The sequence below is a fragment of the Calliopsis andreniformis genome, unplaced genomic scaffold, assembly GCF_051401765.1.
Source record: "Calliopsis andreniformis isolate RMS-2024a unplaced genomic scaffold, iyCalAndr_principal scaffold0022, whole genome shotgun sequence".
NCBI classification, from domain to species: Eukaryota; Metazoa; Arthropoda; class Insecta; order Hymenoptera; family Andrenidae; genus Calliopsis; species Calliopsis andreniformis.
Genome location: NW_027480432.1, coordinates 7,700,431 through 7,716,771, shown reverse-complemented (window position 1 = coordinate 7,716,771; position 16,341 = coordinate 7,700,431). Strand labels below are relative to the sequence as shown.

At 37.0% G+C, this 16,341-nt stretch overlaps 1 protein-coding gene across 1 annotated transcript; it reads right to left on the bottom strand.

Annotated features, from left to right (window-relative positions):
• Positions 1-1,844: 1,844 nt before the first annotated feature.
• LOC143187280 (oxysterol-binding protein-related protein 2) lies at positions 1,845-16,341 on the bottom strand. Its single transcript, XM_076391377.1, has 9 exons — positions 15,732-16,341; positions 12,920-13,118; positions 12,739-12,848; positions 12,018-12,176; positions 11,122-11,322; positions 10,377-10,566; positions 9,813-9,929; positions 9,434-9,651; positions 1,845-7,814 (listed from the first exon to the last, which is right to left on the bottom strand). Exons 1-9 carry the CDS (start codon positions 15,761-15,763, stop codon positions 7,712-7,714), a joined length of 1,329 nt encoding a protein of 442 aa, XP_076247492.1. The 5' UTR covers positions 15,764-16,341; the 3' UTR covers positions 1,845-7,711.

The window sequence follows — 16,341 nt, the reverse complement described above, 5'->3', positions numbered from 1 at the left end:
GCATTGAACTCTCCGATTCCTATCTCTACACGGGCACAGCTACTTACCATCCTGCGAATGATTATATCTTCTTTAAACGTATGCATTTTAATATCTGTAATACTTTGCATATTATCACAATAAAAACTGTAAAATATTTAATTCTAATTTAAATTTTCAATTAAATGCCTCTCTTAATCCAGTGAACTAATTTTAGTTTACTTGTACTGTTATTAAGAAATTCATTTTCTTTTCTTAACGTACATCCTTGAAGCACGTATTCTACTTATTGGTCTGATCACGTAAGAAGACGTACAGTAAATAAATGGTATAGATATAAATTTAGTTTATAAGTGGAAATACTCAGCTATTTAACTTACAAGTTAATGCAATTTTAAAATATACGTTTCCGTGTATTATAAAGTAATTAATAATATTTCATAATATCATTTATAAATTCTAAAATTTGTTATTGAAATAAATGGCAGATCAAAATTTAATGAAACTCCACGAGATCGATTCAATAAATATTAACATTTTCCTGTTACTGCGTAGTATATATTTTTAAATTTTACGTCAGCAATTTTTCTGGAAAACATGACTACGTGCAATTATAATTTATAATGATTTCCTCTGCGTAAGTCGTATTCCATTTTCTTTTAAAAGGGAGATCGTATTTCTGGAAAGACAGTGTTTCTAGAAGGAAAACATTTATTGTGAATATATTTCTCTGGGTGATGACCAGTTATGACCAATATGAAACCATTAAAATCAATTTTAATTAAACTTGGAATTTCAATAAATGATCACAAGCGCGCGACTCTCGTTCAACATCGAATAGCGACATCTGTGAGTTAAATGATAAAAGAAAACTGATAAAAGAAAAGTCTGTCTTCATCATGCGATGGTACGAAAGTTTGTCTGCTTATTAATTTACTTACAATATAAACTTTCGTAGTTAATATGCATATTTTAATAGAATTGAAAAATTAGAGGAAAACAATTCTAAAATTCTGAGAATTTCAAAATTAAAAAGTTTCATAAAATTATTTAATTTGCTGTGCAATTTATTTCATTGAATGCTAATAGAGATATTAACATTAATGTTAAGAGACAAAGAGAAGCACGATACATAAAAGAAAAGGATGAAAAGGGATAAAAGTGTCAAATTTAAAATTTGAGCAAAACTTACCAGTGGTCAAGGGTGACCAATGGTCAGACTGTCCACTGGCTAGGATAATCCAAGGGGTGGCAACTGTCCAGGGGTCAAGGTAGGGTCATGGTCTCTCCTAATGATAACCAGGACGATTCGAATCCTCTGGAGGCTTGGGTGCAACTGAGAAATTAGTTGCCCCTTGGAGGGTATTTATATCATCTCGACTAGGAGAGAGGGAACCAATGATTGAAATTATAAGATTAATCGACCGAAGAATAATTTGCGTAAAATTTCCCATAAAATAATCACAGCAAAAGTTTCTACTACATATATTGTCAATAACAATCAAGAAATAAAAAAATTCGCAAGTTCAGAAAGATTTGATATTTTAAGATTCCTTTTTTCAGAAAGATTTGATATTTCCTGCAATCTTTAATCGTATCTTATATTTTTATCAAATATACTTATTATATTGTTCAAATTCGTATCTGTGACACCTAAAATTGTTGTACAGATACATCTTTGTAGGTATGTTTGAAGATTCTTATAGGATCCCTAGAATCTTGACCCTATTTTCAAATAGCGAATTTTAATATATTAATAATTGAATAATAAGGCTATGTGGGATCATCCTGCAATTTTTTTCTTATCTTCCATAGAACACTTTGCATCTCTACATGTGACATGGCAGCCAGGAAAGGAGGCAGGGTTGTTTCTTTACAACATTTATTTCTAATACCTATGTATCTATGTACAGTTACATACACTCGTCTAGGCAACGTAAATACAATAATATTCTACAGCATGAGAGCTCGATGGTTTGGCTCCTGTAAAACGTTATTGGCGCTTTGCAAGGTCTATACCTGTCATTCCTGTTCTTGAAAATCCTTCGACGATTTTCTATTATCGAAACGTCCTACGCAAGAGTAGAGATATTTCCTCTTCCTTATCGCGTAGAGATCAATTCCTATCTGTGTGCAATGTATACGCATGTAATGCTGATACTAACTTGCGTTTGTGTGATGCAACTTTATAGATAGCAAGTTAGGGCTCGTTGACAATACATTTGTATCTCGTCTTGTCATGTGGTAGCTAGAAGTTGATTTTCAATGTAGAATAAGGAAATTATATTCTAGATTCTAAATTAGATTTTTCTAACTTGATTAGTAAAATAATTAAATTGCTCTCGTATCGATTCTCTCGCAAGTCTTGTATTTGTTTTATGAAGGAGGATCTCAGTAGGGAATTGATATTTAAACGAAATACTCGTACTGTTAGGGGTTTTACTGTAGTCAATTTTAGAATAGTGAAAATAGTCTGATAACATCTTGTTTTTTTAATCCTAAATTATTTTTGTTTAATATACGAGTCAATTCAGTCAATTATTATACGTGTAAAAATATATTTAAGTTGACACCAAGGCAATAAGAAATTATTTATATTATTATTCAAATAATTACTGCAAAATTGCGATAAGTAACCAAATGTACACAAAGAGGATTACATTCGACAATAATTTGAACAAGTGTTCTTAAAAATGATTATGTACTCCTGATCTCTAATTCATTATCAATGGCTACTTGTGCTCTTCTACCATTCTCCAAAATTTCTACACACAATTTTTTTTCATATTACTGTGCAAGAATATTTTAAAGAACACTATAGCTGATACAATACACATAATGTCACTAATAAAGGCTAATTTTACCAATATGTACTTGTTATATCAGTCCTCTGCTGGGAGCATCCTCTATCACTTTCGTCGCCAAACAAGAATGACCAGGTATTGAAAACCAAAATGACCAAACAACACAAAGGAATTCTGATTAGCCTAATACTTGCTGGTATACATATACTTGGAATACACACGTACATCTACCAATTGATGTCGGTAATCGATGCTTCCTCGAAACGTCTCGAGATCCTCTACGAAAGCAACACACCGAAATGATCTCCTATTGGTGAACGTCGAAGGGCATCGGTGCTTTACAGCGTGCTGTCATATGCGACGAATGTACTTCGACTCGTACTGGCCTAAGTGTCCGCGTGTTTTTTTGGCTTAAATGAATCGTCGGCGAGCCGTGATCGCTGACACGGCCCGACGACAGTTACACGCTAAAGATAAACCAAACTAGGTCCTAGGTATTACGAGTTAAGCTGGCAGAGATCCGCGAATAGGATACACGTACTGTGGGAGCAGTTAGCATGTTATTCTTTCGCATTGGCACCGTTGAGTATCAAATATGTTGATTTATCTATCTTCTAGGCTTTGAGCGATCTACTTTGTTCTAAGTGAAAATCAAACCGTTTTACGACCATCGTTACATGGTGAAAGAAATCAAACTCTACAGGATGGCTTTGGTTTAGCTAGACAGACACTGAGAATATATGGAGGCATCTGTGATGAGAGAACAGGTTGTAGAAGGTGTATCACTTTGTTTGTTTTTGTTTGAATATGAGTTTAGAATAATCTTCTTTTTATATTTTATGAAGTCAATTTGTTTAGGATCTAAATGGTTAATGAATATAGCAGATGGGTATGAGACACTATGTTACCAATATTTCTGTGATGGTTTATCAATTATGTTAGATAGTGTGGTTAAATAGTGCTAGATAGTCGAGGCAATTTCGAAAGGCAGGTTGAAGTAAATGAGAAGAAAGAGTACATAAGAGCGTCTAAGCCACGCCTTTAAGAGTGTACAAACCACGCCTTCAAGAGATCCACGGTTTCAAATGTGCACAAACCACGCCTCTAAGATCGTGAAAGCCACGCCTCAAGATCGTGAAAGCCACGCCCCAAGATCGTGAAAGCAACGCCCCAAGATCGTGAAAGCCACGCCCCAAGATCGTGAAAGCCACGCCTCCAAGGTTGCGAAATTCACGCCCCCAAGAAGACACAAGTCATGCCTCCAGGAGGGCGCAAGTCACGCCTCCAAGACCCCAAGAGCCACGCCTTCAAGAGCGCACAAGCCACGCCCCCAAATTAGTCTATTATTATTTCTACAAACCTTCTCTGAATTCTGGATGCCTCTGTACTTCTACTGAGTCTGTCAATAAAAATGTTCAACATCCTGTAGAGAACTAGACTCACAGAACCGAAATCCGCGGAAGCTGCTTAACATCAAGAGACCATAAGAAAACAACAACAGTCGCTATTATTGCTCATTCGATGCGCGGTTGCAAAGCTTCTTCGGTGACTATTCAAGCTAACTGAGTCTACCTTAACCACTAATCATCTCCACGTGCGTGAAACTGCCCTAAAATTATCATACTTAAATACAAGTGTATAATACAGTCGCTGTATGTACAGAAACCTACTACCCAAGCTAATGGTATCAGTATCCGGAAAAGGAGGCTCCGATTCCTCGTGTACGGTCGGACTAAGAATCCTTTCTTCTCCTTGTTTTATAAAAATAGTGTTAGAAGTGATCTCGTGGCTACGCGTTGTAATCGTAAAAACGAACATGTGAGAAAGATACCATCGCAGCGCTTTTCCCAGTGGCACCTGACAAAGGTGAATCGAACGGAAGTGTACATCGTTTCGCCGTTTCTCTGTTATAAAAAATTCACGGCGATCGTTCTCCGCGCTATGTACAGCAAACATTGGCTAACGGATGGACTTTGTGCTTTTTTTTCCGCAACGGGCTGTGCTTGCCTCGTGGAAAAGGCGTTCTACTTCGGACAGTTACGCGAGAAAGGTTCGTTCCCTAGCGCACAAGGGATTTTACACAGAAACATTGAGAGATCTCTAGGAGTTTATCGTGTAGTCCAGTCATGTGCAACTCGTTGCTACTCGAAACGTTTATTGGCGAGCAAGAAAATGCCAACCTCCAAGGGGACGTTAGCCACGCCTCCAAGAGTGTCGAAGTCACGCCTCCAGGATAGAGCAATCTTTGCTTTCAACATGCATGTAAACCACATTTTCAAAAGCATACAAACTTTGTCTTCAAGGAGCATACTAGCCATACCTGCAGCCGCACATAAGCCACGCCTCCCAGAACACGCAAGTGACATGTCCAGGAATACATTAGCCACGTCTCCAGACGTACACAAGCCACGCCTCCCAGAGTACACAAGCCACGCCTCTAGGGACAACGTAAGTCACGTCTCCAAAGAAGACGAGCTATATCTCCCAGAGTACATATGTTACGCCTCTAGGAGCATATAAGTCACGCCTCCCAAAACACACAAGTCACGTCTCTAGGAACACACTAGCCACGCCTTCCAGAGCACGCAAGCCACGCCTCCCAGAGAACTCAAGCCACGCCTCCCAGAGCACTCAAGCCACGCCTCCCAGAGCACTCAAGCCACGCCTCTTACACAGAGAACTCAAGAATATAGAGACTCCAATTTCGCGAAGCCAGCAATATCTGTGACACCATTTGATTCTAATGTCCCTCTTGACATAGATTTGCTTTATAGTTGTACAAGACTGGTATAATTTACATGTTGGCTTATTCCTTTGGCGCAATTTCCTAAGTCAGGCATGTGGAGAGGTGTATATTTTCTGGGTTGTCAATGAGCTCTGAGAACAACGAATCCTTATTGTGAGGTGCTCTATGAACTTAGAATCTGCAGTGTTATTATGGATAAGACAGTTATGATTAAAAGACGTACCGAAATTAAAGAAATTTTAAACTATTCTTAAATATTCCAAATCAAATTTCAAAACTATATTAAACAAACACAGTTATGAAACGAAGTTTTTCAACTGAGCCTTTCACTTATTCAATTTCAAATAAATGTAACAAAAATACCGAAACATATACTGCTAATAAAACATAGTAATTAACTATCTACACAAAATTTATAAACTTTAGTATAATAAACCCCAAAGATACATAATTTGCACCTTTACTTAAGTAGCATTTAATTCGTCATTTGCTCATTACTTTGCTCATTTCCATACCTGGAACACCAATAGATGCCCTTTAAAATGGGCCACCACTTTTGAATGCCTGTCCCTGGTTTTCTTTGGTAGTTGCAGATCTGAGCTTGGCGTCTGATTAGTAACTATCATAATTTCGTGTTGCCACGTTTCGATTCATTGTTACCTAATTTCCACTAACTCGATAGTGCTCTAGAAACAGAACACTCGAGTACATTTGATTATCTACAAAGAACTACGCACGTACGACCCGCATACGGAACTAACTATGAGGCGCAAGCTAGCTTGTGTCATAGACGAGGTATAAGATAGACTATCATCCAATAGAATCTTCCGTCAGATAGAAAATCGCTAGAAAATAGAATAGATTAGAAAAGAATCTAAAATTAGATACAAAAAAATTTGTTATCGCATAGCAAAATTACTACATGTTGTCCAGCTCTGCACTTTTGATTATTGTTCAATTCTTCAGTTTTGATCATTGATCAATTCTTCAATTTTTCTTATTGTTCAATCTTTTCGAACAATAAATGTTCAATTTTGATCATTAATCAATTCTCGCATTTTTACCATTCCTAGAATGTTGTCTTTAAACTCGACACAAAAGTTATTAAAAATTCTTCTAATATAGATGTTCAAAAAATTGAGAATTCTCTCCAGATTTATATTTTTGTGTTATTATATTGCAAATTTTATTTTTAGTAAATAGTTTATCAGCGAAATCATGTTAGTTAAAATAGTTATGAAGTGATTTGAGTTATTACTAGACCCTCATTGAATTTTTTATTAAAACCTATGTAAATCTTATTAATGATGGTATAGTCTCTTCATTTTCTTTTGCTTCACATTTTTAATAATTCTGTGAAACTATACATATAGCTTCAACTTTCTGAATGTAGATTTGAGCTACCTTTTTGGTGAATATTCACTGTCTTAATTGTACCAATACTATCGAATACAATTCCTAATTTTTAATTTCGCGATACCAGTTTTCAATTGAACTCTTATTGAGCAGAGCAAATTTTGAATTGAACAGAGACTCCCATGAGATGATAGCCCTGCCCCATACCTCATCTGTGCTTGTCCCACTGGTGGGACACCTGGCACGGTTCAGGCCCTTGCCATAGCACAGTTTGACTTTGATGATCACATCTAGCGATTACATTGGAAGAATTTGGATGCTGTCTCGATTCCACGCGAGAACGGCGTGTATAGGCGCTACCGAGAAGAAATGTGTCGTGCGACGTGTAAAGCTGCGCGCAGATACAAAAAAGTCGCTTCGAAAGAAGCATCTATTCGTGCTGGACACTCGCCTCCTGTCTCAGTAATCGATCGTTGGCGTCGATTCAGTGGAACACAATCACGAGAACGAAATTATCTCCTCGTTTCTTTTGCTTCACCCTCGACAGGTGTACTTGTGAGGATCCTCACGTTTCCACCTAGCGCGAGCCTCGTCTTCTAACTTTCATATTACAATAGTGACACGAACAGTCGATCGATTGGAAAATAGCGTTCGATCAACGACAAAGGATTCATATCAACGTTAAATGGCGACCAGCTTGACTTCTCTACGCGGTGCAGCAACAATTTGTACGAACACTTCTCGTTAGAATATGTGAGCGCGCACGTCTTTTGTCGTGGTGTTTTTCCGATTTATTCGTATGGTGAGCCAAGGATCTACGAGTTTATTAAAATAGGTCCTCTGTGTTGGAGTAATTGCGATCCCAGTACCCTCCTTGGTACAGCCAGTCTTCTTGACCTGTGTATGGGTTGATGTCCATTTGGAACCACCTGTGGCAGACATATTTGCATACACTTTGTGCTTCAATCTTATTCGATATTTTAATCTTTTGAGTGCTAAGGATGTATATGGAGTGTTTGACAAGAGCTGCTAGAAATCTATTCTACTGAATTTCTTATGTCTGACTTGGGATTTACTCTACTGACTTCGCTGTGTCTGACTTGGGATTCATTCTACTGATTTTCCTGTGTCTGGTCTGATTAATACAAGCGAGTAGAATAAGTCCTAGGTCAGACACATTTTTACAAGTAAAATCGCGTTTCAAAATTTTTGACACCTGTTGCTGAACACATTATATGAAGTAATACAAAATTGATAAAGAATAAAATATTTTGTGTCTTTTGAAGATACCGATTATAAACGACATTTAAAATAAAGTTACTAAAAATAATTATTATACAGTTTATATACAGACCAAGAGTCAACAAATTTTTTCAAAGGTCGAGTCACTTTTCAAGATAACACAGTATAATTTTCATGCAATTAGCTTCATTACTATTCAAGTTTGTTGCAGATTTCCTGCAGTATATTTTCTTGAATTTAAAAATAGATAATTTAGTAAAATACAATTTTTGAAGCTCAGTGTTAAATAAATTTCAATATTCAGTGTAATTAGTAAAAAATTAATTATTGTGTTTGAAAACTAAACATAAATATGTGAATGAAGCAGTGTAATAATAAAAAAAATGTTTATATTAAAAATTTCTTAACAATTATAGGCTAAATCGAGGCACGTAAACTTATTTGGTAGAATCTTTTTACCCTTTCCTGTTTGGCTTCTGAGATACGCGCAACTGAAAGCCCAACTTCCGCCTTGCGTGCACCTGTCCTGTATTTGAATAGCACGCGCCGGAAATTAAACCTTCAGTTCCATGTATCTTTAAAACAAAGTTCTAGATTTCACAGAATGCCTCTTCAATTTTTGTTTAAATCTTCTGTGCCTCTTTTTCTTTGTATTCAAACATTAAATAAAAAATTGTGTCGTAAAGATAGAAAGATATACGATTATTAAATAAATGTCATAAAATTGTATTCGAAAAGAATAATTACAAATTTGTGATTTTGAAATTGAAGGTACACAGTCTTAGGAAATATTCAGAGTGGTTTTACTTGAAAAAATAAGCCTACTTACTTGAAAATATAGAATAACATTTTTTTAAATGAGGCTTGGTTTTCGAGAAAATCGATTTTAAATATTTGTATAAATATATTATTATGAAAGAAATTGTTGAAAATTTCTATCCTTCGAACTAAATTTTTATTTTCATACACATATTTAAAGTCAATTTTCTAAAAAACCAAGCCTCATACGAAAAATTGTTATTCCACATTTTAGACTTATTATTTTATACAGAATTACCCTTCGATCGCTTGTATAGAACAATATAATAATTTCCGTGCATATATTCTTCTAAAAAATGACCTAAATTTAACAATCAAAAAAATTTGAATTTTAAATTTCTTTCCCTCAAAAAAGAATGATCTGAATTGCATTGGTGATTAAATTCACTCCTTTGTGTCCTTATTTTCGTAATTAAATTCCAAGGGACACTAAGATTTTTCAGGTGACCTAATATTAAAGCCAATCGCGTTATTTTATATCCCATACCTGGGCGTCCATTCCTGGCCTTTCTTGTGCTTTCGAGCTTTACGCGTCTCGCGTTGCTTTTCCTCGAGTCTCGACTTTTCAGCCGCTGCTCCGTCCTGATCTCCATTCTCCAATTTCCTAATATCCGGCCTCAATCTCGAATCTGTCGGGCATATCACTTTTTCCAATGCAGGCGTCAGCTCGTTCAGCGACATCGCGAACGTTGTGAACTGATAATACTGGAAATCAGAAATGGAGCCAGGAATATTGAGCATCATAGATACACTTTCGAGTAAATTGGAATTTTTATCGATTTAAAATTAATAATAAGCACTTACTATCGATTTAAAATTAATAATAAGCACTTACTATCGATTTAAAATTACTAATAAGCACTTACGTCTGCACTATTGGGTGGTCTTGGAGCAGCTTCCCACAGGGTGATCGATCCAGGGATGTCGTCGATCGTTGGTGTGTCTTCTCCGTCTATGCTCATTGATGGATCGTCGATTGCGTCCTTGAGTGAAAAAGAAAATTATTAAAAGAATAGTAGACATTACTTTGTCCTAGAAAATTAGAAAATGTGTGTAAAAGGTGAAGGGAAATTTAGATGTTTCCAAACTGTGACTGTTTTAGTGTCAATAATACTTGGATCAATTTAGTGGTAAGTTTTAGGGAGCATACTTAAGTACCTAATTTTTTGTTGTGAATCTTGAAAGAGATAGTGATCGAGTTCCACAGTTCTTTGACAAATAAAATTACTATAAGTTATTTTTGAGTGGACCAGCTGATCCATTGAAAGATATTTGATTGGCTGGTGCACTCATCTGCACCAATTAACACAGCTTTATTAGGACTTCCTCAGAACAAGGGACTCTAGTATCAGAGTTCCCTAGCCCTGAAGAAGCAAACTGAAATGTTTGTGTAATTCTGATCGCGAAAGGCTAAAATTATTATCAGTTACCTGGTGAGAAGGTTTGAAAGCCCCAACTTTGAGGCTGTGCAGCTTTGCCAAGACCTTCTTGTGTCCTGGGCTGCCCTGAGGACTCTTTGCTTCGCGTCTCAGTTTCTCGAGAGCTTCTTCATATAAAGCAGGATCACACACCTTCACCCTTTCTGTCCATTTGCCATAAAGGAACAGAAGCTTCTTCTTACTGAAATACAATTTTTCTTCATTTCAATAATTATTATTAGTAGCGATTGTTGTTCATAAATTTTAAGGAATAATTGCACATACTAACGTAGGACACTATTGCCATAGAGGTTTAATTTCAGAGCTATTAATTGATGCAAAAATATGTTATGTTTACGAGAAATGTGTCTGACTTAGATATGACTTATTCTACTTGTGACGTACACTGGCCAGATTGAGCGCAGCGATGCAGTAGATTAAGCTGCAGTCAGACACATTTTGGGTCAGCAAGAAGCTTAAGATGAATTTATCATTTATTCACTATTGCATCGATTTATATTTATATTAGAAAATAAATGACAAATCCTAGCTTTTTAAATTTTTTACTTAGTCCAGTTTCATAACTATTCGACATCAAAATCGTATAATATTGTTCATCAGTTCTCACTATGTAAATATAAATGAGTTACTTGATAATGTAATTAGCTTATAATGTATTTCTCAAAAAAATGATTCAACAGTTTCGCAGTTACTAATTATTGCCACTCCAAGTGAAGATAAACTGTTACCAGCTTACTCTTGGTCCGTTATGAATCCTTCGACACGATGAAGATCCTTCCCATTGCATGTGCCACTCTTGAACGCGAGGCTCGCCCTCAGATTGGCTCCGCCGCTCTGCTTGATGTCGAGGGAGCCGAGTTGCTCCATCCATAATTGACCCACCAGGACATTGTGAAGGATGCAGTTGATGTTCTGCCAAGTGTACGCTTCCTTCCACCTACGTAAGAAGATTTATGTGGAGACGTTCAAACTTTTTAAGTTTGTTAAATGAAACTTTTATTCTTTTCCCTCCTCTCAGATCTCTGCAAGCTTCGAAAACGCGAAATTAACCCTTTTAGTGTTAAAAGAATAATGTATTGGTAGTGGGACGCTAAAATTGATGTTTGCTTGCGTTACTTTATCTTATTTTCTCGTAGAAGAATCATACATAAGCTGTCATTTTTGTTGGGTTTCTGTTGCATTGTTTTTGTATAATTTTATTATATATATTATGTGGTAAAGTGGCGTCTTTTTTCGCGAATAAAGTAACCAATCCCAAGAAACGATTTCTACATGCCCAAAATTGACTGCTTGAGGCTGGAAGAAAAGAGACCGAGTCTCCTGATAATAATAATAATAATTAAAAAATAGCTAAAACTGTCAGGAACCGATTTATCGATAGCTATTCCAAAACTCTTCTAACTTCTACCTTTTCCACTATTTAGTACGTGGCAAGAAATAGAATTTTCTTTTAATTAGTATATTCTGCAAAGATTTGTCGACGTGTGGAAAGTATTTCGTTCACCAATAACAATATTTGTGGCGAGTACAGAATTCCTAAAAATAGGTAAATATTGACTTTCCAATTTTCAGTACACTACTATGGTTAGAGCGTTGGTACTGAAAGGTTTAAGCAGTGTATAGTGTATTTACTTGGGAAGTTCCACGGTGACAATTCCTTTCGGATGTATCTCTACCGATTTGCCCCAGAATTTCAGTTTTGGGTGTATACTGCCATGGAAGACGAAGTCCTCGCTGTCGGCGTGGAAGGCTGACACTGGGGGATGATGGGACACTTGCTCGCAGACTATTCTGGAAAAGAGAACGAATTCGATTAGGTGTTGTGAAAAGGGTGCAGTGGTCTAGAAATTCCTTTGTTTTGATGCTAGGGGATACCAAAGAGAAGATAGCATAGATATAATAATATTAATACATACCAATAGTGATAGAATAAGAATATAGTGTCATAATTTCACTTCTAATAGATCCATGGTTTAGATTCACAAAGTGAGCTTATAACGAGATCTACCTTGAGAATGTAGTGTCATAATTTCACTTCTAATGAACTTATGGTTCACAATGTGAGCTTATAACGAGAAGTGTATTTTAAAGATTATCTCTTGTGAAAGAAAAATTCTCAAAGTAATATTCTGTGAAAGTAACACTAATTTCAAAGTATCATGGAATAAATAATTGAATTTAGTAGCGAGCTTTTAACGTGGAGTTACTTTCCTATAAAAAAATCTGGTTCTTGAACCAGAGAAGTCATTAAAATTCGAATACTAAAATAAAAAAGAAACAAACTGAATCTCAATAATAAACAGTCACGAGCAGTGCATCAAAACACCAATCTCCTGCGTCATCATATAGTTACCGGAAGTCCTCGCGCTCCAGTTCATACGTCTCCCCCAGTATGGGATTGAAGGGCTTGCCAAGTCTTTCCCAGTTCGATGCCAAAGCGCTGACAGCAAACGCGGCAACGTACTGTAACGTATCATTGACGTGGATTTTCTCCTGTAAAAGCACGTTTAGAGAGGAAGAACAGAGCAGCTCACCTGTAACCTTCTGACAGGGGTCTCCTCTTGAGCCGCCAGCTTGAGCAGCTTGGCGTACTCCATGTACTCGGCGACGCGTTGGAGGAAGGAGAGGGGTTCGTTGAAAATGACAGGCATGGTGATTTTGCTGAGATCTTTACCCAGTGAGAGCACCGAGCATAGGTTTACTTCCGAGTGTCCCGGAACTGGTAACGTTGTTCTTGAAAATGGAACAATTTGCTGTTAGAATCTGGGGAAGAGGGCTCGTCAGGAATCTAATTGCAAGTGTTTTACACCTGGGACATGGTGTGTGATTAATTATCATGGTACATAACTCGTAACGAGCTTTTGCTTCTTGCTCACAATTACGAATTTATTTAGTGAATTTAGTGAATCTAAATTGCATAAAAAAGAATCGTGTTAAGAGAGTCGTATAAAAATTGATTTACTGATGCAACTTAGCATTTTGCAACTTGAAAATCAATTTTTATGTGACTCTCTTTAGACGATTCTTTATTACATGGTTTAGGTCCACTGTGTAAACTGAGTCCCAGGTGTAATTGTGAGGAAGACTGAAGGCGTATAAGCAGATGTAGCATAAGAGAAATCGATCGCCCCACAAAGGAATCGTTTTGGCAACAGTACATAATTTGGATCAATAAATTATCTACAATCTGGGGGACTGGTTTGTTAAATTATTTGGGAAAAGGTTACGATGTTCCCTTGTTATGAGTCATGGACCATGATCATTAATCATGGTACTGCGGATTTTTATGCATTTACAAAATTTAATAAAATTTCAATGCTTAAAAAAGTACAGAACGCTTGCTACATACAAAAGTATATCAGAAGCAATTTAGGCAGTGCGATATTTAAAGAAAGAAAAGATTTTTACTCAGATTCTATTTTTTAAAGTCTGTTTATAAAAATTTGATTCTGCATAAAAATTCGCAGTCTAGTGATCATGTAACGAGAAACGTGTTTCTGAGTTGAACTTATTTACTATTGATTTTTGTTTGTTGTCAGAGATGCCAGCGACTGTACTTTCGATGGGAATAAAATTCTTTTAATTAAAAATTCTAAATAATTGAGATGTACATTAATGGCCTATATTTTCAATTACTTACTAAACACGCGATTTAAATAACAGTAAACAATTGTATGAATTTTTTTCTGTTGTACTGAAATAAAGAACACTAAATATTATCGAAAGTATTTGGTAACTTCAAATTAAGAGTATTTTACTATGCAGTGTAACTTTGATAAGTATTAGGTTCTAAACTTTTGGCTTGTAGCGTACATAAATATAGTAGTAAGCTTATAACGAAAAGTTAAGGTGCCAAGTGTCTACACGTCCAAGGATTAATCAGAAGGTTCATACTGAATAATTTGTTGCAACAATGACATAACTATTAGTATTTTTGTAACTTTTCCTGAAAAAGAATTAATGATACTAGTTACTAGACTATTTTTTGCCCTCCAGAAAAAAAAAACAAAAATTGACAACGTATCTAATACGTATCTATACCTACATCAATTATTCACCCCTTCATGCTCAACGTTGCGTATAAATACGCTACATTGCATTTTAACTCACAAAAATTGAATAGTAAATAAATATTTGTATTTAGTGGAGTTGTATACATACATGTATGTAATATTGAGCCTTGAATAATATTAAACTTAGAGACCTAAAATCATCAATTTTATATAGTCAATTTTAAATAAAGTTTATTTAAGCTAGTATTATTACTAAATAGTAAATAGAAAAAGAATTGTTCCACAGTCTCAAAAAATAAAGTCCTGAAAGATTTAAAAAAATCCTACGAGGCATGCAGGTCGCCAACTTATGGTTCCAAAATTCCTGCAATTTTTATTTTTAATAGCATGCAATTCATTTTCAGTAAATTAGCTTCAAGCACGAGGTCTAGATCGAAAGAACTTCTCAACTAGAAAGTTTCTCTATCAGTCCTGGGTTATGGTATATTCCTTTCCCCAAGGCGAACACTACACGGGCTGGTTATTAAGTAATTATATATACATGCAAAAATGAGACAGGCTCCTTTCTTGGGAAATAAAACTATTCATGAAATCTAAACTCCAGCTAAAAACCAGCCGGTAAAGAAACCACCAAATTAACAGTGAAGTATTATTGTCAGTTACCCATAGAAATGAATGTCCCAAATCTATTTATTTATTAAAATAAAATCGAATTTATCATCAATTATTTTAATAAACCAAGACAAGTTATACTTGATATCTAAGAATATCTCAAAAAAAAGCTTAACCATATCGTAGCTAGTGGGCCATGTATGTGTCCCACTTCTCAATTTTTCTCTCTCGTCGCACCTAGAATGACGTTGACAGCCTACCCAACAAAACAAACTAACAACTCTAAAAAATACAAAAAAAGGAACATTCGCCCACGAAACTCTTGAAGCAAGCTACAAAAACCCTACCACAAGATCTCATTACGAAATAAAACAAATCTTAACGATCCCTCATTGCATCAAGTCATGTGCCAATCGAGCAACAATCAAACCACTTAACAAGATCGCCGCAAAGTCTTGACTCTTCAGGTGCTTCTCTAAAGCGGGCTCTACACGACGAGACTTGCCTCGAGGCATGTCAGCCGACAAGTGACGGGGCCAGACCACTTCGATTCATTCTGATTCTTATCAGATCCTCGAGGCAGCAACGAAGCTCTAAAATAATTCCAAGTGGCCTCAAGCCACGTCTCGAGGCAAGTCGCATCGCACAGTATTAAGACAGCAAACTCCACCGGTTCGACTGTCCCAAGCACGAACCCCAAGAAAATCCCTTCGCCACGCACCTGTGCGGACCCTGTATCCTTTCGTTGGCCATTATACGAGGTGTGCCTCTATCGAGCGGCCTGTAGTCCAGCTAGGAAGCCGTCTCCGCGGGATGCGACTCGCCACGTCCTTCGGTCCACACACCCTAGTCGACCCAACGTCCACCAACATCCGGTTCCTTGAGTCAGGGGTCGACGGAACTGAGGGATGCACGCGGCATCGCTCGGTGGCTGCTCTTCTGAACCCTCCGCGTGTTCCTCGGCACCCGAAACCAAATCGAAGCGGAAGCCAATGGGGGATGAACTGGACTGGTGCACAGAGACGTTCCCTCGTGTTCTTTCAACCTGATTTGTCCGCTGTATTATCACCGCGGCATCGCGGCTAGGTCAACGTTGCTCTGTCCAGGTCCAACTCGAGCGCTGGACATCGCGAACACTCGACATGTGCACAGTGGATGGTTGTTGGAACTCGCGATCAGCTGGACACCCGGAGACTGCACGTTGGCTGTACGGGCGTGACGAGGAGCTTAGGCGCACCCTCTTGTCTCTTTGGGTGTCCTGCTCGCACCCCCTGGGAGCTGCGGTGTGGAGAGGTCTTTCTCTTGTCGTGGCTCGGTCGGCGGAAAATATC

Excerpts from the sequence above, each read along its gene's own strand:
- LOC143187280 (XM_076391377.1), bottom strand. The coding sequence starts at position 15,763 with ATGGCCAACGAAAGGATACAGGGTCCGCACAG. Across the intron at positions 11,323-12,017 it reads GTCACCGTGGAACTTCCCAA|GTGGAAGGAAGCGTACACTT; the intron begins GTAAATACACTA and ends CTTCTTACGTAG. Across the intron at positions 9,652-9,812 it reads GACCACCCAATAGTGCAGAC|TATTATCAGTTCACAACGTT; the intron begins GTAAGTGCTTAT and ends TCTGATTTCCAG.